The following is a 20642-nucleotide window of genomic DNA, read 5'->3' as shown; positions in this document are numbered from 1 at the left end:
CTATTCATCAACTTCATCAATCCTGTTTTTTGGAGCGTCCCGAGAGTTTATCGAGATGGAGATGAAAAACAGGGGTGTTTTGAAAACCACTAAATTCAGAACTTCATGACATTCGCCCGCGAGAGCATAGACAGAGTGCCTTGTACCGAAAAGTATGTATAGATATGTTCATATATTACCATAATGTAGAACTGAACGGTGTTTTATTGATTAAACAATTCAGACTGCTGTTGTATTCCCCCGTCCCGCGAGTGGTACGGTCCGCGGGGTGGCGGAAGTCTCGCTCTGCCATGTTGAGCGCTTTGTTTCTGTGAGTGAGACGCGATGATGGAGCAGAGCTGGAGCTCTTTCTTATTCCAGGTGAGAAACTCTTTCTCTTAAGCACACACGCACATTCACACTCACACGCAGTCCGCTCGCCGCTCACTCATGCTGCCGGCCTGCCTGCTTCAGTCTGCTTTATGAACTGAGATATTTGAAACAGAGCAGTTGGAGCAAAACAATAGTAGATGAGTCCCGGGCGCCCAGCTGCGCTCCCTCTATAGATGTAGTAGTAGTAACACTCAATCTCAGTGTTTACACATCTATCTCTGTAGATCTAACACCATATCCCTGTTTCCTCCTCTTATCTTTTTAGATGTAGCCTTCTATCAATCAGTTTGTTACTCAATCTCTCTCTCTTTTGATCTTTCCTTCTGTCCCCCTATCTGTCTTTACTCCATCTATCCCGCTCTATTTCTCTTGTTATTCTGTCTCTGTCCTCTATCTATCTTTCCCTCTGTGGATATTTTCCTCTGTCTCTCTATCTGTTCATCCATCTCTCTATTCATTCCTTTATAGATCTTTCACTCTGTTTGCTCCTATATGTCACTATCTCTGTTCGTCCCTCTACCTCCATCCATCTCTCCATTAACTCTCCCTCTCTAGATCTGTCTATCATCTCTCAATTATCAATTCCTCTCTCTCTCTCTCTCTCTCTTTCTCTCTCTCTCTCTCTCATTTTCTGGAAAAGTTACAGAAATTAATATCTGAAAAAGTTATAAAATGTCTATAGTCAATGTTATTAATTTTTTAAATAAAAATATTTTATACATTTCATTTGGACAATGTGTAAACGTGTCTATCTCATCAGCTTTGGGGTAGCAGTAAATGAGTATAATGAGCTGCTCTGGTGACTCAGATGCTGAGGACTAGTTCACATGTAAACTCACTTTATGAGGTGTTCAGTTGGATTGCTTTCTTAGTCACTTGTATCCTCCAGGCTTTAACTTTCTGCTTTTCATTAGCCTATACCTTCTACAATGTGCATTGACTATTGCACCTGGTTCCTCTGTGTGTTATTGTTGAAAATCATATCATGTGTTTTTTGATGTCCGTGTATGTTCTTCTACTATAAATTACTGTAGGGCAACATGTCAGTGAAAGAGTTGTGTGTTTGATTACACGCTTTGTGTTCAGCACATGTTGAGCCATATGTGGGCTGCCTGGTGGATGAGTTTAGTTCTGCAGGCCTTCTTTATCTTTTTTTATACTGCCTATGTAATTGTGTTTGTAAGTGTGAAACATACTTTAATATATGACTCCTGGTAAACATTTTTGCTATTACGTTTGCTTCAATAAACCTGATATAATATTTCCATAAGCAATGGATGTATGGGGACCTGTTTTACCCTTGAAGTTCTGCACGACTGACTGAGTCATTTCGCAGTCATTACTTGGAAAGTGAGATTAGACAAGTTCGATCCTTCTAATGTGACACATGCCACCACACAAAGCCTGTTTCTTTCTGTCTATTTCTATCCTTCTCAATGAAAAGAGGTTGTGATTAATATAGATCAGGCTGAAATCTTGTGGGTCTGTTTCACTCTGATTGTGTATATGGTAGAGCATCATAGTGAATGAATGTGGTGACTTTAGGTTTTAGTCATGGACTTGGTGAGATTGCAGAAGCTGTTCTGATAGTAAACTTCAGTTTGAGGGTGAATCACTTCAGTAGGTGTTTAGTGACGGAGCAAATCATTCAGGTCTCAAGATGCTCTTTTTAGAAGTTGACCTGTTTTTAAAGTGACTCTTGTTGAGCACTAATCGTTTGTTCGACAGCTAGTCTAGAGAAAGTGTAGCCTATAGAGAAAGAAGAATTCCTGTAATCCATTTATCACCGAGCTGATGTAAGTTTGTGACTCATCATGAGTGACTGACTCCTAAAAGGTCCTTCATTTGTTGATCAGACACACAGCACAGACCTGCTCCGTCATCCCCGGGGCCCATCAGCACCTTGCCTTCGGTGTTCAGTAGCTTTAGACTTTCATTCTTACTTGTACGGAAGATTAACTTTTCATGATGAATGAATGTGCTGACGTCCGACCGTCTGGGATGTGAGTGTTGCTCATTCGAGAATGTTTTTGGAGCCAGTGCCTCTGTCGACTCACCGGAGTGGAAATGTTTGCTGGGATACTCTATGCGTCTATATCAGTTATGGGCTGGGTGGTATGATGCTTTATATTGTCAAATGGTTTAAATGTGTCAACACACCAGTCTGTTTTATTGTTCATGCGACAATTTATCCAAAGGTGTGGTTTTAAAATCAAACATCAAATAATCAGCTGTTTTACAGTGACTTTAAATATGTGTTGTATTTTCAGTTTTGCAGTCTTCTGGTTTTAATTGTTGAACATGATGAAACATGATGTGGAACTGCATTTGCACTGGTGCCAAATTTATCATTCATCTTTTGTTTGTGAAGTCTATTAAAAAAAAGAAAAGAATTTAATTCCTTTTCAATACAATTTCAATTTATAGCCTATATTTTAATGGTCTATTGACTTCAATACTAATATATATATGTGTGTGTGTATATATATATATATATATATGTATATATATGAAGAGTTCAGATGCAAAAGCCTCTAAGTGCCATCTGAAATTTTCTTCTAGAATAATCATTTTTATCAAGCTTGTATATTTAAGTTAAGTAATTTCACTTAAATGACAATTAATAGGTTATTTTCATTGCCATTTAAGTGAAATTGTTGAACTTAAATATACAAGCTTGATAAAAATTATCATTCTAAAAGAAAATTTCAGATGGCACTTAGAGGCTTTTGCATCTGAACTCTTCATATATATATATATATATGTATGTGTGTGTGTGTTATTTAAATAACAGATTTTATGATCCTTTATGCTTCCGCTCCTCCATGAGAGATACGAGACCGGTGCGTCTCACAGGTGTTGCTCATTATCGATCACGTCACTGGCCTCTCGCCGTTCTCCCTCGGCCTCGTCCTGCTTGCCACATATATATGTATGTATATGTGTGTGAATCTATGTATATATGAAGAGTTCAGATGCAAAAGCCTCTAAGTGCCTTCTGAAATTTTCTTCTAGAATGATAATTTTTATCAAGCTCGTATATTTAAGTTCAATAATTTCACTTACCTATTATTTGTCATTTAAGTGAAATTACTGAACTTAAATATACAAGCTTTATAAAAATGATCATTCTAGAAGAAAACTTCAGATGGCACTTAGAGGTATGTATGTATGCATGTATGCATGTATGTATATATATGTGTGTGTGTAATTTAAATAACACACACACACACACACACACACACACACACACACACACACACACACACACACACACACACACACACACACACACACACACACACACACACACACACACAAACACAATCTTTTTTTATATAAAGATATGTAAAATACTCTATACATCAGTTATTTTGAAAATTCAAGCCCATAATGTATATTACATCATTACATGTAAAATATGAATCTATTTCTATAAATACGTTTATAAAGACAAAACAACATGTTCTTTTTTTAATGTATACAGTTAGCGTGATGTACAATTACTTATAGCATGATGTAAGATTGTGGTCATACCGCCCATCCCTAGTCCCAGTAAAACTCAACCTTCATGTGTCTGTGAAAATGTGTGAACTGCAGGGAGATTATGCAGTGGGATTTGTCCTTTAGGGTCTAATAGTTGTAAACAGCTGGGTTGTGTGGTGTTATGAGCTGTTTGCCTTCCCACAAGCACCCTGTTCCTTTTGTACTTTTATTTTGCCCGTTTAATCACTCTTTCTTCTTTGCTGTTTCTTTTCAAATTCAAATTTAAGAAAGCTTTACTCGAAAATGAATTACCATGTGTTTCAGCATCCAGCCCTGGCCCGTTGCGGATCTCCATTGTGCGGCCGCTGGCTTTTCAAAACTCCTTATTCTCTCGCTGAACTCGTTTTCTCTGTTATTTACGTTACACTGACCTCAGCCTTCAGAGCCGATTTGTATCAAAATTGTCAGAGTGGCGTGAAGACACAGCAGGGCTACAGTCATTCTGCGTCACATGCTCGTGAAGTTCACACAGACACACACACACACAGCGGCCTAGTCTAGACTCGCATCCCCAGACGTACCCAGTAAAATGATGACTGGGATGCTATAGGAAGTGTGTGTGTGTGTGTGTGGAGATATGCAGTTCTCCTCATGAATAGAGGAACCAAATCGGAGAAGACTCCCGTACAAAGACCCCCTGCGGATCCGTGAGGGCATCCCCGCTCCGATTTGTGTCTATCACAATAGAGCAGATGAAATAAGGAGCAGAAAGAAGCATTCGTTTTTCTTGTCCTGCGTCTGCCTGCGTCGCGGTCAGTCTTGCGAGATGGATGGATGACGCTGAATGCGAGAGGTCAGGTATTTAACCCTGCCCTCTTCGTGATTGCAGGAAGGCACGCATCTTAATTGCAGTGTCCTCTTTTCACTGTGTCTGCAGAGACCAACAGCATCTCTTGCTCTTGATTAAGCATATGCAAAATGAAATATTTGTATATTTTCACTGACTGTGATAATGCATTTCCACAGTTTTTAACATTATAAAACTAGCCGTAGTTGTTTTTCCAGTTTTATAAAATGTAATGTACTATTTGTATTATATAACCTTGCCATTAAAAAAAAAACCTGCTGTGTGAGTATCTCTAACACAACAACTGGGGGAGTTATGGCACTTTTGACATTTTTCTCTCTTCTGACCAACGCAATCAGTCTCTAGGGCTGCACAAATTAAATTATATTTAAATATATTTAAAAATTATATAACCAAACCATCATACATGTTTCACATTATTATTGTGAGAAGAAAGCGTCTCCCTACAAAAGTTTTTTACATAATACATGTGTGTGTACGGTGTATAATTATTTTCTATATATAAATACGCACACATGCATGTATATATTTAATATTTGCATGTATATACTGTGTATATATATTTATATTATATATAATTTATATTATATATAAATATTTTATTTATAAATAACACATTTTCTTAAATATATATATGCATGTGTGTGTATTTATATATAGAAAATAATTATACTCCGTACACAGACATAAATTATGTAAAAACAAACTTTTATTTTGGATGCGATTAATCGCGATTAATCGTTTGACAGCCCTAGTAAAAATAAAACACTGCTTAGTCTTCACTGTATGAATTCATTGTATACTGATTCTTATTAAAGCTACAAAAGTTATTCAGTCAAGAGCAGTGAGTGATTTTCTCTTTGTCTTTTGTTGTTTGATTAACATTAAGCACACAGCAGGTTTATTATTAGGCTGCTGTCACTTTAAGAGCTGCACGGATCCAATATATTGTTACACACACGCTGTCTTTCTCAACTGTTTGGTCAGCATAACTGACTGTGTATATGAATGCTCACCAAGACAGACATTTTGACATAAATTTGGCTATGTAAGCTATGGAAGAGAACTGAATTAGGGATCACGCTCTGCCCGAGAGGCGGCTTCCTGTGTGCTTGTGTACTTATAACATTACGCATGTCACACTTATGTAACAGTTATGTGTCCAATCTGCTGTCTGCAACTACCTAAAACTTGAGCGCCGTCCGAAATCGATACATGCTACATTTGAATTTGAACTTAGTCTGTTCTATATAGTATAAATGTGTGTAGTATGATTGTAATCCGGACGTACTACATCCGCCATGTTATCATTATCATGTGACCTACCAGCGTCAGTTGTGTCCCTTCACCTCCATTCATAGATCCTCTCCCGTGGCCTCATGGGATAGTAAAGTGTCAATCGAATGCGCACTTCAGATTCTCGCCGGAAGTAGTATAGAGCTGGTAAGTCCCGCCCCTTCCGCTAACCCCACTGGACCTCTAGGTTGAAAAATCGTCAATGCAAGTGAATGGGAGAAAATAGTTATTTTCTGGTCCCGTTTGAATTGTGCCATGAATGTGAACATATGTTGTCTGTGAATTTTTTATATAATTTTTCGTGTAAAGAATGCTACAATTTAGCTGGTAGAAGTTTGATACGGTTAGACTTTGTGTGAGAGCACTTTGTGGACTACAACTCTTCGCTGCTTTCAGACGGGAATCTGAAGAAAGAACAGCCCATTTGGTTTGAATGGTGCATTAGCATTAGCACCGTGATTTGACAAGTGGAGGGAAATGTGTTATGGGGTGACGTCACAGCTGACATGTAGTCTTTCTCGTTATGTCTTTTCCACAGCTGCTAGCCAAAGAATCATACAATATACTGTCAAACTCGTAACATGAAAAATTATATAAAAAATTCACAGACAACATATGTTCACATTCATGGAACAATTCAAACGGGATCAGAAAATAATTATTTTCTCCCATTCACTTGCATTGACGATTTTTCAACCTAGAGGTCCAGTGGGGTTAGCGGAAGGGGCGGGACTTACCAGCTCTATAATCCGGGAAATTTTCGTCTACTGTTTTTTGGATACTATGTATTTGGACATACTACTCTGTTGGCGTACTGTTTTTGGCATACTAGCTTATATAGTAGGGAAGTATTCGATTTCGACTTTTTTAGTAATATTTTGGAGTGTTAAAATCATGCAGTCATCGCAAGTGATACCTTTGGGATATTTTTGATAATTTTTCAATATATTGTGCAGCCCTACTCTCTACTTTTTCCCCACTGTCAGCATGCTGAAACTGTCTTTATGATGTAAAAAATATTTTTTGTCAATTAATTAGTCCGCCTCACTAATCAATTGGCTTGTAGGACGACTAATCAACCCATTCTCCTTCCTGATGCCCTCAGGCTATGTGTGTGTGTTTCCTTGGCCTCTGAGAATTGACAGGCCATGTTGTTTTATCATGACGGGAAGACGTGCCCTCAGGGGCCGAGCCCTAATAATGCCACCTTTGACCTTTTGCTGACTTTGTTCTGGTTTAAAATCTACATACGATTTTAGCTCATTAGTTGTGTGCAGTGAGTTAGTTTTTTTTTTTTTTTTCTTCAACGGAGCTGGTTTGGGGCTGTTTCTCAGTTTTTGGGGGCTGTGCCTGTTTTAGATGCTCCATTGAACATCAATAGTGGGTGAACAGTGTGTTTGCCGCACTTTATTGGGTCTTTTAAGGGCCTCAGGCTGTGGGAGCATTGAGAAGTCTGATTCGTTTGAGCTGTTCATAGATTAATTCAATGTATGTGTTTGTGATTGCTGTATATTCGTTTGTGCTGACGCTGTGGCTCAGAGAAGATCAGTGTCTGCCGGGGCAGGTGGTTGTGATGTAGGTTAGCAGCGAGTGTCTGTAAGCTTTTGCCCCTGGCCGTGTAAACAAATCCCTCATGCTGCTGTGTGTGTGTGTGTGTAAGGGAGAACTGAAGGAGTGTGTCCAGCCTCCCAAAAGCCTCAGTAAACAAACAAACATCCACCTCTGTTTCCAGGCCTGCGAGCTGGGTTTCCCTGTGTGTTGTTCATGTTGGCTGCATCCCAATTCACACACTTCTACTCTGTGAAAGTAAATAATTTGCTTATAATAGGAAAGTATGCGCTTTTTAAGAATGTTGTACGTCAGTATCGCACGTCATAAAGTTGCATCATACTCTGGATTGCATTCCTTGTTGTTCTTATACATCTTAAGGGTAATATTTGCCAAAATTTAGACTTTGAAAATTCATCCATTTCTTTGTTTATTGTATATGTGAAAGTAATGTTTTCCATTTCTATTTATAATATATATTACTGTTTGGGGTTACATTTTAAATTAAATTATGCTCACCAAGGCTGCCTTTACTTTGATAAAAAATAGAGTAAGAACATTAATATTGTAAAATATTTATTCCTCTTAAAGTGCTTTTAAAACAGTTTAAATTTTAATGTATTTTAACATTTTATTTATTCCTGTGATGGCAATCAGCCATTATTCCAGTCTTTAGTGTCACGTGCTGATTTTGTTCATTACTGCATTTATTTGAAATAGAAATCCTTTTTTAACATTTATTTTTTTTAATCATTTATTTATGAAAGTATTGATTTAAGAAAAAATCTTACTGACCCCATACTTTTGAACAATAGCATCATTTCTTGATTACAGTGCTACATTTGCTGCAGTTGTAGATTAGTTTTTTTATTAAAAGGCATAAAAGCAGTTTGCCATGGTACATGAAGCTTGGTGTCATTAGAATTGCATTGAGATCTGTTTATCTAATATCAGCCAGTGTGTTGCTTATCCATTTCTAAATAAGTGTTTCATATTCCCGTCCACCAATCAAGAGTTGTCTAAGTGCTGATTCTCTATCTCTCCCAAGTCCTTGTCATCTCATTCACAGGTTTAGTTTGTTTGTTCCTGACCCGCTGAATCATCTCTCTTGCGTTACGGTTAATTTAGCAGTCACATGAAGAACCGGGAGCATCTCGGCAGATCGGTTTACGCCGGACAGATTTAGATTCCTCAGCGGCCCGGCGTTGTTTTTGAGTTCAGTTAATCAGAGAGAGCAGAACACACAGGCTCTGTCCTGTACCCTGTGTTCATGCCAGCATGTGCTCTATCACGACTGCAGCGTAATCTGTGTCATTAGTTTGGGGCCTAGATGACACTTTTGATAACACTGTGAATCATTCTGAATCAGGAATTCTGAATCCAGTCATTAGCCCAGCATGAATTTCTGTGTTTGAAGAGGAGAAACTTGACTCATTTGATTTAATGAGATGTTTCTCAATGGAGTGCCTCTTCCTCCTGCCAGCTGTCGTGTCCAGTGTGTGTTTGTATGTATGTAACGTGAGCATGAGCGTGTGTGTGTTCATTCCTGAACTCCTGCTCATCGTTAGTCACCCCACAGGCTGCTAAAGGGCTGATGGGAACACAGAAGAATACACTCACACACACTCACACACACACACAACACAGCAACTCTGTGCAGGATGGGCTCAGGCTATATCGTCTGTAATGTATCCTTGAGATCAGAGTTTTTCATCTCTGTTCAAACGTACTGGAGCCCCAGAGTAAAATTCTCTTGAGAATTCTTTTTTTATCTTAAGAAAAAATAAATGTGAAGACCAGTGTATGAGACCGCTTTCACATCTGTGCATCTGCATTGCGAATATGTGCTTGTGTGTGCATATATGTATCCTATTATATTATTTATAGTAAATAATATATAGATTTTTTTTCTTCTAATTTAAAGATTATGCCATGTTTGCTGGCAGACTTTAATTATAGCATGTAAAATTCTTTATGTATATTGGGAATACTTAAACAGTTATAGATTATAATGTCCCTGGATGACATGTTTTTATTTTAAGTTTTAGTTTTTTTAAACAGACCACAGTTTTATTATGTTTTATTTTTTGGGGTCGAGACTCGGCACACATGACAGTTGAGATTGATTGATTGATTTAATATTTAATTTATTATTTTATTATACTGACATTTATATTTTATATAATTTTTATTAATTCATCTCATTATCATATTGCATTTTATTTTTATTATTTTTTACTATTATGATGTTATCTCATCTTTTTTTTTTTATATACTATTATTTTTAATTGCATTTATTTGTATTTATAATGTCACCCCAATTGTTATTCGCCATAATTTTGGCCAATGCTGTAATTTAATATTTTTTTTGTCAGTACATCCCAGTCTTTAACCTCCCTGCTCCTGTCCTGTCTTCTCTTTCCAGCAGGCTAATGAAGCCCTTCACCACCAGCACCAGGTGGCCCCAAACAGCCTGCTGCCACTGCTGAACTCTGAGCCACAGGACCAGAAGCCTGTGATGCCCATTCCGCTGGACCACAAGCCCCCTGTCAGCGCAGCCGAGCTCCTAAAGGACAATGTAGCCAGCGGGACGGGGGGAGGAGGGGGTGGGAACGCTGGAGGGGGCGGTCCGATGGCAGTGGTCAAGAAAGAGCACAAGAGCAAGACGCCATTCATCTGCGGCTACTGCAACAAGGCCTTCCGTGACAGCTACCACCTTCGCCGCCATGAGTCCTGCCACACCGGCATCAAAATGGTGTCCAGACCCAAGAAGACGGCGCAGGCGGCGCCCACCATGGTCTCGCTCATCTCCACCTTGCCCCGCGAGACCACGGGTGACCCTTCCTACATCTCAACCGTCGCTGGCATCCTCTCCACGGCGACCACTTCCACGTCCTCCGCTTCCACGGTCATGTCCCCGACGTCCATGTCCAACGTGACCCAGCACAGTGCTCCCAAAAAGCCACCCAAGCCCGTAAAAAAGAACCACGGCTGTGAAATGTGCGGGAAAGCCTTCCGGGACGTTTACCATCTGAACCGTCACAAGCTGTCACACTCGGACGAAAAACCGTTCGAGTGTCATATATGCCAGCAGCGCTTTAAGAGGAAAGATCGCATGACGTACCATGTGCGCTCACACGACGGAGGCGTCCACAAACCCTACGTCTGTTCTGTGTGCGGAAAGGGCTTCTCAAGGTATGTGGGGCTTTTTTTGTAAATTGACTTATAATCAGTGTGTTTGATTTAGAAGTTAGGGGTTGAGCATTATAATGAATTTAATGATTCTGGTTCATATTCCAATGAACAATTGTAGTTCTTTAATGATTCTTTTGAGGAAGCCCCTCCCTTTTTGATAATCGAAAGAGTAAGATTTGTTTTTGTTTTTTTTAAATAAATACATTTTTATTCAGCCAGGATGCATTAAACTAATCAAAAGTGACAGTAAAGACATTTGTAATGTTATGGTAGATTTCTAATTCAAATAAATGTTGTTTTTTTGCACTTTCTAGTCATCAAATATTTCTTAGACAGCACAACTGTTTTCATTAAATCAGCATATCAGAATTGAATAAATCACAGGAATAAAGTACATTTTTAAAATGCAGATTTATACGATAAACTGGCTAATTGAAAAGAACCGGCTCATTTGATTGCGTATTGGCCTACTGGTCACTATAACTTTCTAAGAACTTTTTTGTTGTTGTTGTTTTTTAATTCTCATTGCATAAATTCAACCCGTATTTGGATCAGACTACAAGCTAAAAAGAGACTAAAAAAGCATAATTTTACATGGTAGATTTAGTAGTTCAGTATCATATATAATGAAACGGAACATCATGAAATCATTTTTAAATATGATTTAAGATTGATTTGAAATCAAATCATTTCTTGATTCCAATCTCTACAAATAACACCATATTTTCACTTTCAACAATGCTTAAATGTACTATACATTAATAACAAATGTTAAAAGTAGTAATAACTCCTTTCCATACCGCATAAAATGATGCTGTTTGTGGACTCTGATGATGTCAGTGCATTTAATACTGTCTGTTGAAATATGTGTTCAAGGCTCGAGCTGAATCCACCATCTGCTGTTCTGATGATGTTAATTTCATCTCGTTCCTATTGGCTGCCGCTGGCTGATTTATAGTTGTTGTGAATGGATCTGACTGGCTTCCTTTGTAGGGCCCAGCATGCCGAGGGTCTGCGTGAACAGAAGGAGGAGGGGGTGCTCTTATTCCTCTGTTATTCCCTCCTGTTTGTTCTGTCTTAGAGGATCAGTGCTGGGGTTTCCTTTGAGTCACTCAGGGGCCACAGACACACGGCTGCTTTAGGAGTCTCGTCTATAATGTCTCTGAATATCTAGAAAAGCATCAGAGAGGCCTCACTATCCCTGAAATTAATCCTCGGATTATTAATCACGCACTGACACAAGTCAAAGCACAGAGATGAAAAGAGCTGTTTTTAGAGCTCTGGCTGTTCCTGAGAACATAACCTGAAACAAAATGTCCCAGTCTCCTCTGGCAGGTTGTGTCACGTTCATATTTAGTGTGTTTTGTAAACCCGAATTCAATTTTTCTCCTCCATATGTCCTGCTGATTTTGTTCCAAAAGTGCGATTGCAAAAAAAATGTTTTTTGTTATAATGGTGTAATATAATTGTAAGTTGTGACTGAGGTAGCAAAACTTTAAATCTAAAAAGCAGGGTTATTTTACTGTCATTGAGATACTATTATAGTTTTAAGTTTTCATATTGTTTCAATTAGATTTTATTTGTATGTTTTCCATTTCATTTTAAAGTTTTTCTTTTTGTTTAGTTTTTTTTTCAATCTATAGTTTATTAATTTTTATTTTATTTTTTGTTATTTTAGTACATCAAATTAAACAAAATGAAAATGTGAAGTTTTTTCCTTGGCAACTAGCTGAAATTATTTTTAAGTTTATATATATATATATATATATATATATATATATATATATATATATATATATATATATATATATATTAAACTTAATTTCAGCTAGTTGCCAAGGAAAAATTTCACATTTTCATTTAGTTTAATATATATATATATATATATATATATATATATATATATATATATATATATATATATAAATTCTTCTTTTTTTTTTTTTTTTTTTCGGATAATGTTATTTCAGGTAATTTCATTTTATTTCAAGAACACATTTTTTATAGTTTTAAGTTTATGTTACTATAATAACCCTGGTTAGAAGTGTTTGTTTTACTTAGATTTTATGTTACTTTGGAATTGTTGTTGCAAACAAATTATTGGAGAAACTCTATCGTTCAAGAGTTTGGGGTTGGAAGGATTTTTTTATTATATTATGCTCAGCAAAACTCCATTTGTTTTAAAATGTGATGTCAAAGCTGAATTTTCAGCATGATCGTACAGAAATTGTTCTAATATGCTGATATAGTGCCACTAGGGAAATTAACAACTATCATGAACAAACCAAATACGTTATGATGAATTATTCTTAGAAATAAATACCTCTGTGTCAGAGTGTTCTTATTTGAACATATATTACATTTGAAGACGCGCTGTTAGATATTAAATATTGTTAGTCATATTTTCCATGTGTTGGTAGTCAAACACATGCTCTGACCTCTTTGTGGGGAGAATGCAAACAACACTTTTGTGTTACTGTTCTGAGGTAACACACTTACAACGCATCCAAATGCAAAGCTGAACGCTATTCGTATTCTCCGCTGTAATACGATCTCATGCATAATGCAGAACAATGATTGGATTAAAAGAGTTAATTCTTAGAAATAATGCGGAGGAAAGCTCAGAAACGGATGATGTAGACACGTAGTCTCCAGCCACGGCAGTCAATCACCACTCCAAATGAACGCATATACCTCACTTTTCGTGATGTTGGCTTAACTTTGCTTTTTAAACTGGAATAGCGAAATGGCTCAGAAAAATGAAAAAATAACTTTTCCCGGTATAATAAACATGAGTGCTATCACTGTTTTCGTCGATGTGGAGCCTGTACACATGTCAACATCTTAAAAAATGTGTTTTAGGTTGTTGTTTTTTCCAGTATTTTTGCTGTTATTCTAGCTTTTTAATTTGTTATTATTATTTCAAATAAAAAAGTGTTTTAGGGTTTAATGACCCCATCCTTGCTGAATAAAAAAAAATCGTATTGACTCCAAACTTTGGAGCTGTACTGTAGTGTATATCCCCACAAAATATGTTAATATTCAGATTGCATTCACAACAATCACAAGCTGCACTGCACTTCACATGAACCGAATTCTGTATGGACTCCAGCACAATTCATTGCTGTACACCTCGATTTTGGAAGATGCTTCACATCTATCAATAAACCGAATATTATATGCCAGAGGTGTCCAATCCTGCTCCTGGACCGAGTTTGGACATTCCTGTTATAGGCAATCAAACTTGAATCCAAACCAAAATCTCTAGTGGTAAAGCAACATCAGTTTGCGTTCTATTAACTGTGAACAGTGCTGGTGTAGCCCAGTGTTTACTGTAAGCCACACCTGCGTTAGGTTTTCTAGGTCACGGCATCTGATGAATCTGCAACTTAGAGACAAACTCGTCAAAACTGTCTCTCAGAGGCAAAGTACAGCAGACACTATGCTGTTTTCTTCTTTGCCATGTTTTTAATTTTTCCCTCTCCTCTCAGGCCTGACCATCTCAGCTGCCACGTAAAGCATGTTCATTCCTCAGAGAGACCTTTCAAATGCCAAGTAACGGTAAGAACCAGAACCCATTCATCCCATTTATGCATTTGGGCATCTAACAGTGTGCCTCTAGTTGCTGGTACCCAAACATGGTACTCATAAAGGGTTAATAACGAGGATTTCTTGAAGTTAAAACGTCACACACATAAATGTTGATTAGTAATAAGTGATTCAAGGAAAACTTTGAATTTTGGCTGTAAATGATGTAAATCTACATGTCTTGTGTCCATAATAGGCCTGTACATCAGCCTTTGCCACCAAAGACAGACTTCGGTCGCATATGATTCGGCACGAGGGTAAAGTCACGTGCAACGTGTGCGGAAAGATGCTGAGCGCTGCCTACATCACCAGCCACTTAAAAACACACGGCCAGACCAACTTTAACAATGCCTGTAATAAAGGTAAGTGCAACATGATTGGTTGCCCCAACAGCCAATCAGCCTGTAGTCTGTACGACAACATTCCCAGCTTCTCTGGGTGACTCATGTAGCTCTAGCACCAACATCCTTCTACTAATACTCTGTTCCATCCTTTCTTCTCTTCTCCAAGCTCTTTTATGTCCCTTCAGCTCCCAAACTCTCTTACACATACTCAAGTGCACTAGTGAGAGGTGACTTTATCCTGCTCAGAGTGTTTTTAAAAAAATCTCTGAAAAACTGAGAACCGTTACAATAATGCCCGCGATAAATTATACCCCATTGTAATTTTTTTGAGTCCTACACTTCTTTCAGAACATATTTTAACATCCAAAGTATATTTAATTCAGTGTTTTCATGATATCACAGGTTATTCTGAATACGTTTTTGCTTGGTCCCGTCCCCGGTCCTTTTACTTTTGAGTTTGGGTTGAGAACAACATACTTTAGGGGCTAGAGCGGAGTCCATTTTTAAGCCCAGAGCTCTTTCTGAGATGGAGGAATGGTTCAGGTTGGTGGAAAATGGTCGTCTTATGAAGCACAAAGAATCGTGGGAGTGAAGTCTCTGTAAAGTGGACATTAGGGGCATTTAAAGCAATTCTTTTTGAGTACTTCTGTTTGGAATGATACTTGAACATGGCTGATGTGATTTCTTGAGCCAGAAGCCTTTTCCCAGTAATATTGCGTTTATTTTTGTGAAGTTTTTTTGAACTTTGGTTGTGCATTCCATCATATTTCATTGGTCATGGCATTTGATTTGTATGTTCAGAGATTAAATTAGTCAAGCATATCAGTGGAGGAGGCCAATGCTTTGCTTTAGGCAGAAACTGCTCTGACAGAACCGGATCCTTTCTGAGGACAAACAGGGTCAGGAAAAGGTCTAATCTAGATCTAATGCAAGGATGTAAAGCAGTCAGCAGTACTCTGGAAATGTGCACTGTCATTTACTTAGTATTGGTCTATGGTCTCAGTTTGTCTCAGAACTGTTGTGCTATTTAGTGATAGGTGCCATTATGTTTGCTTGTATATTTTTCATGAATTAACCCACTGATTCCCATTCCATGATCCATCTATATCATGTAGTTTAGTTTTGTTTGTTTTTTCGTTTTTTTTTTACATTTCTGTCTGCTTTGAAAGTGATGAGCTAAGTCTTATTTTTTTCTTATTTTTTTTTTTTAACTGTGATTCTTGTAGATTGTGAATTTAAAAAATATTTTTAGATGCTATTGACAGCATCTGTGACTATGCTGTTGATTACCACAGAATATTATTTTGTAATTCTATTATAAATTCTATTATATTAAAAAGTATATTTATAATATTTTAATAATTTTCTCTCACCTCAAATTGTTTGCAAATTTTATAAAATATATAAAAAAATACATATATTCATTTTTATATATATTTTTTGTAATATTAATATAACGAGTATATTAATAATTTTGTCTTTTGCCTCAAAAACATAATGATAATATTATATAATTTATTATACTATAGTAATTATATTATTACACCTACATTTACAAATATTTGTGTCTTTTGCCTCAGTTCAAAAAATATTATTAATATAATATAATTTATTATATATTTATTATACTATGGTATATTTAATAGAAATACATTTAAAATAATTGTTTGTAATGCCCTTACAATGAATATCTGTGGAGCAAGTCATTTTGAAGGCTTTCTATGAAGAATTTTTGCAAACTGATGAACGAGTTTGTTTTTTCTGTGTTAAATGTCAACATGCCATTCATGCTGTCAATAGAGTTGAACCTGTTTTGAACCTGCAACATTTACATTAAATTGTTTCTGTTGAATTGGATAAAAAGGCTTGGATCTGTTTATGATGATAATGAACAAATATCTCCTTTTATAAAATGATATTCATGTCTGAATTCACACTAAGCATAAATACTGCAACCCTGCGTTGCTAAAAGTCCCATAATGCATCACTGCAGGCAGCTGCCTGCCCATCATAACCCTCTGTCTATTTCTAAATAGGAGACTGGCAGTGGAACCACTCAGGGCTCCGAAAAGGTAAAAATGAAACAAAACAAAAAAGGTGGAAAAGCAGATACACACACATTAAAAGTTTGCTCTCTTCCGTCTCCGCTGTTACCAAACGAAGTTCGATCACAAATGCTCACATATGTCTACAGGTTCCTTTACATCATTTGACACACCAGTCTAGACACCCAGAGAGTTTGGGAGCGGAATACACACAAACCCTGAACACGTATATTAAACGCTTCTCCTGTCTCTTTCTCCGTGCTCTACAGACAACACTGAAGTCTGCAACTCTGCCTCCTCCACACCGGTCTCGGTCTCGTCCCCCATCACCACTGCAATGAACCGTGGTCACACCAGCAACCCCGTTACCATAGCAGCCCAGATGAACATCTCCACCAACACGGTCAATATCACATCTCCCGTCAGCCTGCAGCACCCGGTCACCATCACCGGCCCTGTGAACATCGCCTCCGTCAACATCCCAGCCACAGCGCCCATGAACATCGCCCACCCGGTGGCCATCACAACACCCATGTCCATGAACATCGGCGGCCCGCTCAACATCGCCATGAGATCAATGGACAGCATGTCCTTCCTGTCCCAAGTCTTGCCGTCTTCTCCCTGGTAGAACCGGCCCCTGACCAGCCTTTTTTAGCCCTGACCTCTGTGTGACTGACACCTGTGTGGCGTGAACAAACCCATCCTGTGGCAACTCTGGTGGAAGAGTAGCACGGGTCGATCCAACTCTCTCTGGCCTTTGGATACGTTTGCATTTTGCGCACAAGGTGAGCAGCTCGGTAGCGGGGCATTTGGCAAGCTCCTCTGAGCACTTCAAAACCCCGACGGACATTTTTAAGGACAAATGCAATAATCGATGTGCATTTTGAACACTTTTTTTATAAGCAGAGTGCCGATGGGTTCTTCAATGATGTTGAGGCGTGATCAGTATTTAAGAAAATTCATTAGAAAGTGACTTTAGCTTCCATTGGGAGGGAGGATTTTAAACATATTTTTTGTATTATTTTGAGTGCGTACATCCGTGTAGCAACTTTGAAGAGGTACGGTTGAGAACAAGTTTTGTTTTCTTTATTAATAGTGTTCGGCAGGTCACGGTTTACGACTTTTTAGTTTGTCTGAGGGGAGGGCAGCTTCCTTTTCTTATTGTTTACGTCGCCATTGTTAGCTTTTGCATACAAAAGAAAACGTTTGGAGGAAGGAAAGAGAGTCTTGCACTGAAAGCATATCCCTAGTCTAAAGAGGCAGTATTATCTAAATATAAATATCATGATAGTATGGCCCTGTCCAAAATTGCACACTTGATGTGGTTGCTGCGGTTTCATTTGCACGCATCGGTGAAGCCCATGAAGACCGTAGGGTGTCCCCTTTGTAATTTTATGGGTGAGAAAGGTGCTCGAGTGCCCCATTTGCGCACTGGTGCAGACTTCCAAGCATACTACTAAGTCTGTGGAGCATTACTTCACCAAAGTGTGGATTCTGAGGAGTCAAGTACGCCATTTGGGACAGGGTTTATGAACTGTAGATAACCAGCTCATTCAAAACAGAGCCATCTAGAGGTTGGAGTCACGCATTGACACCCTTTAATTTGGACTTTTGTTGCCTGATTTTGTCGTTAAAAGTATTTTATAACCTCGTTTTTTGTATTTTTATATGATTTTTGTAAGATCCCTATTCTAGAAATAGGCTGAGAATAGGAAATGAACATGAATAATTCCAGGAAACTGATTTGGAATTATTCATGTTTGTTTGTAAATATAGTTCACTTTATTTTAGGTTTTATTTTTTGTTGTTTTTAGATTTTCTTGTTTGTTTTTTTCTGTGTATTTTGTATGTTTTAGGTTTTATTTTGCGTTTTGTTTTGTTTTGATTCATTAGTTTGATCTTTTTGTTTAATGTTTTTGTATGTTTTAGGTTTTATTTAGTTTTTTGTTTTCTTTTTTTTCTTCGTTTATTTATATATTAGGTTTGTTTTTGTTTTGTAGTTATTTTACCTGTTATATCCACAGCGGCACCATCCTGCTCATTTTATTTGCTTCCGGTGATTTAATATTGAATCTTTTTTTCCAGTGGTTTGGACTCCTGTATTTTGCTGTAGCTAAAGCCCAGAAGCACCATTTACCATAAAAGCACGTCTTCAGTCTGAAATAAAGAAGAATGTTTACAGACTGCTTCTGGAAATTTCTACACTGTGGTGGGTGGTTACATGCCGATCTGTTCGAACTGAAGAGTTTTTATAATTTTGTGTTAATGAGAACACACTTACTTAACAGTATAAGTAGGAAGAGTGAGCTGCCACTCACTACACGGATCTGCCGCCAATGTGATGGAAATTTAGGTACATTATGTCGGCCACTTCCTCTATATGCTTCCTGTGGATGGAGCAGATGCCAGAGAGAAGAGACTGCTGTAGTGAAAACACTAATTATTCGACTTGTATGCAATTTTTTGTGGGTAGTTTTCCCGCCACAGCCTGTGATGTGATGATCTGGAGTGTCTGAATGGATGCCGTCCACCCCAGCACTGAGTCTCAGGAAGGGGATGCTTTATCCTGATCAGACACAATGAATCCCTGATCCGTGTGCGTGTGCGTGTGCGCGTGAGCCGTTTGATTCTCCCGTCACACTAGAACAAACAAAAGCATGTTTCCATAGTTTAGTTTGTGGGGGAGAGTCAGAATGAGCATTTATGCATTTCTTTAGTAGATGCATTATAATTGCCTTTTATTTGCCAAATTCAAACCAATTATGAAATCCAATGAAGTGAAGATATTTGAATTGAGTCTAATGTTGTTTTGATTCAGTTGATGAACTGGATGATTTTTGGAGCCCCTGTGAAAGCGGTTGAATGTATATGTTTGTACAGAAGTGTTTAGCTCAGAGGTTCTTAGAGTACAGATAGACATGTGAGCGAAGAAAAGCAAAATAACCTTTTATAAAACTTTTGTATTAGTACATTAACAATGGTAATTTTGTATATACGAAGGCTAGGCTTTCTGAGTAGCAGAAAGAAAAACATTCCTACATTTTTTTTAATGTAAGTTTGTCAGAAATAATTATGTAAACATGCGCAATGTTTTATGTGCCTTTTTATTTGGGTTGTCTAAATAAAAAACTGTAAAACATGATTGCTGTATGTGCGTTTAAGCGAGATCTACCAGCGTTTATTGTCAATAATTATGAAATGTAGTGCCTAAAATTGAAAACTGATACCTCATGTTAGCATTTAATCTTTTATTACATTCTTGGCCTCTTCACACATATGTACCTTGTTTGGGGTTTTTTATGACCAAAATGTTTTATTGTTTTTCAAACATAATGAAAGATAATGCACATATATAGAAATATATTCCATCAACAATCGGATTCATGAAAAAAAAAAAGAGAACAACAAATGTACCTTGTTTTATTTTGTTTGTTAATTTAACAGGGACAATACACTAGGCATTGTTACACAGACAACCGATGCCGTGTACATAGGGCATATAGCATAAAGCTAATTGTCCCTGATTCCCTGCAGTCATGGAAAACCAAGAAATAGCATTGAGTTTGAGATTTTTAGGCATGGATTTTTTTTTATGTAATGGAATATAGTTTTTCTAGTTATGCCTAGATATTTATTAATATCAGAGATATTTTTTATTCATTTGGACTATATATATACATGATTACATGAGTAAGATATTTTGCTGGAAATCTGTCTAAAAAAATCTGTAAAGGTACACAAGGAATTCTGAGTTCAGCCAATGGGAAGGCAGAAGACCAGCAGTCACTCTCGGCTCAGGCAGTGGGACAGATATTTGGCTCAACACTTGATAATGTGTCAGTTCAACATTTTCAACAATCAGGCATTACACATCCCATCTAGGAAAGTTTCCTCAATCCA

General features: G+C 37.5%; 1 protein-coding gene across 2 annotated transcripts; it reads left to right on the top strand.

Annotated features, from left to right (window-relative positions):
- Window positions 1-284: 284 nt before the first annotated feature.
- Window positions 285-18389, top strand: vezf1a (vascular endothelial zinc finger 1a). 2 transcript variants are annotated; one of them, XM_079861542.1, is made up of 6 exons: window positions 285-360; window positions 9996-10765; window positions 14257-14326; window positions 14550-14715; window positions 16734-16769; window positions 17012-18389. In XM_079861542.1, exons 1-6 carry the CDS (start codon window positions 325-327, stop codon window positions 17368-17370), a joined length of 1437 nt encoding a protein of 478 aa, XP_079717668.1. In that variant the 5' UTR covers window positions 285-324; the 3' UTR covers window positions 17371-18389. The 2 variants fall into 2 exon arrangements, with proteins under 2 accessions (XP_079717668.1, XP_079717669.1); XM_079861543.1 differs by lacking the exon at window positions 16734-16769.
- The last annotated feature ends 2253 nt before the right edge of the window (window positions 18390-20642 follow it).

The sequence above is a fragment of the Squalius cephalus genome (genome assembly GCF_949319135.1).
Source record: "Squalius cephalus genome assembly, chromosome: 24".
Taxonomy (NCBI): Eukaryota; Metazoa; Chordata; class Actinopteri; order Cypriniformes; family Leuciscidae; genus Squalius; species Squalius cephalus.
Note: the sequence above shows the minus strand (reverse complement) of the source record. Positions and strands in the feature narration are given on the sequence as shown.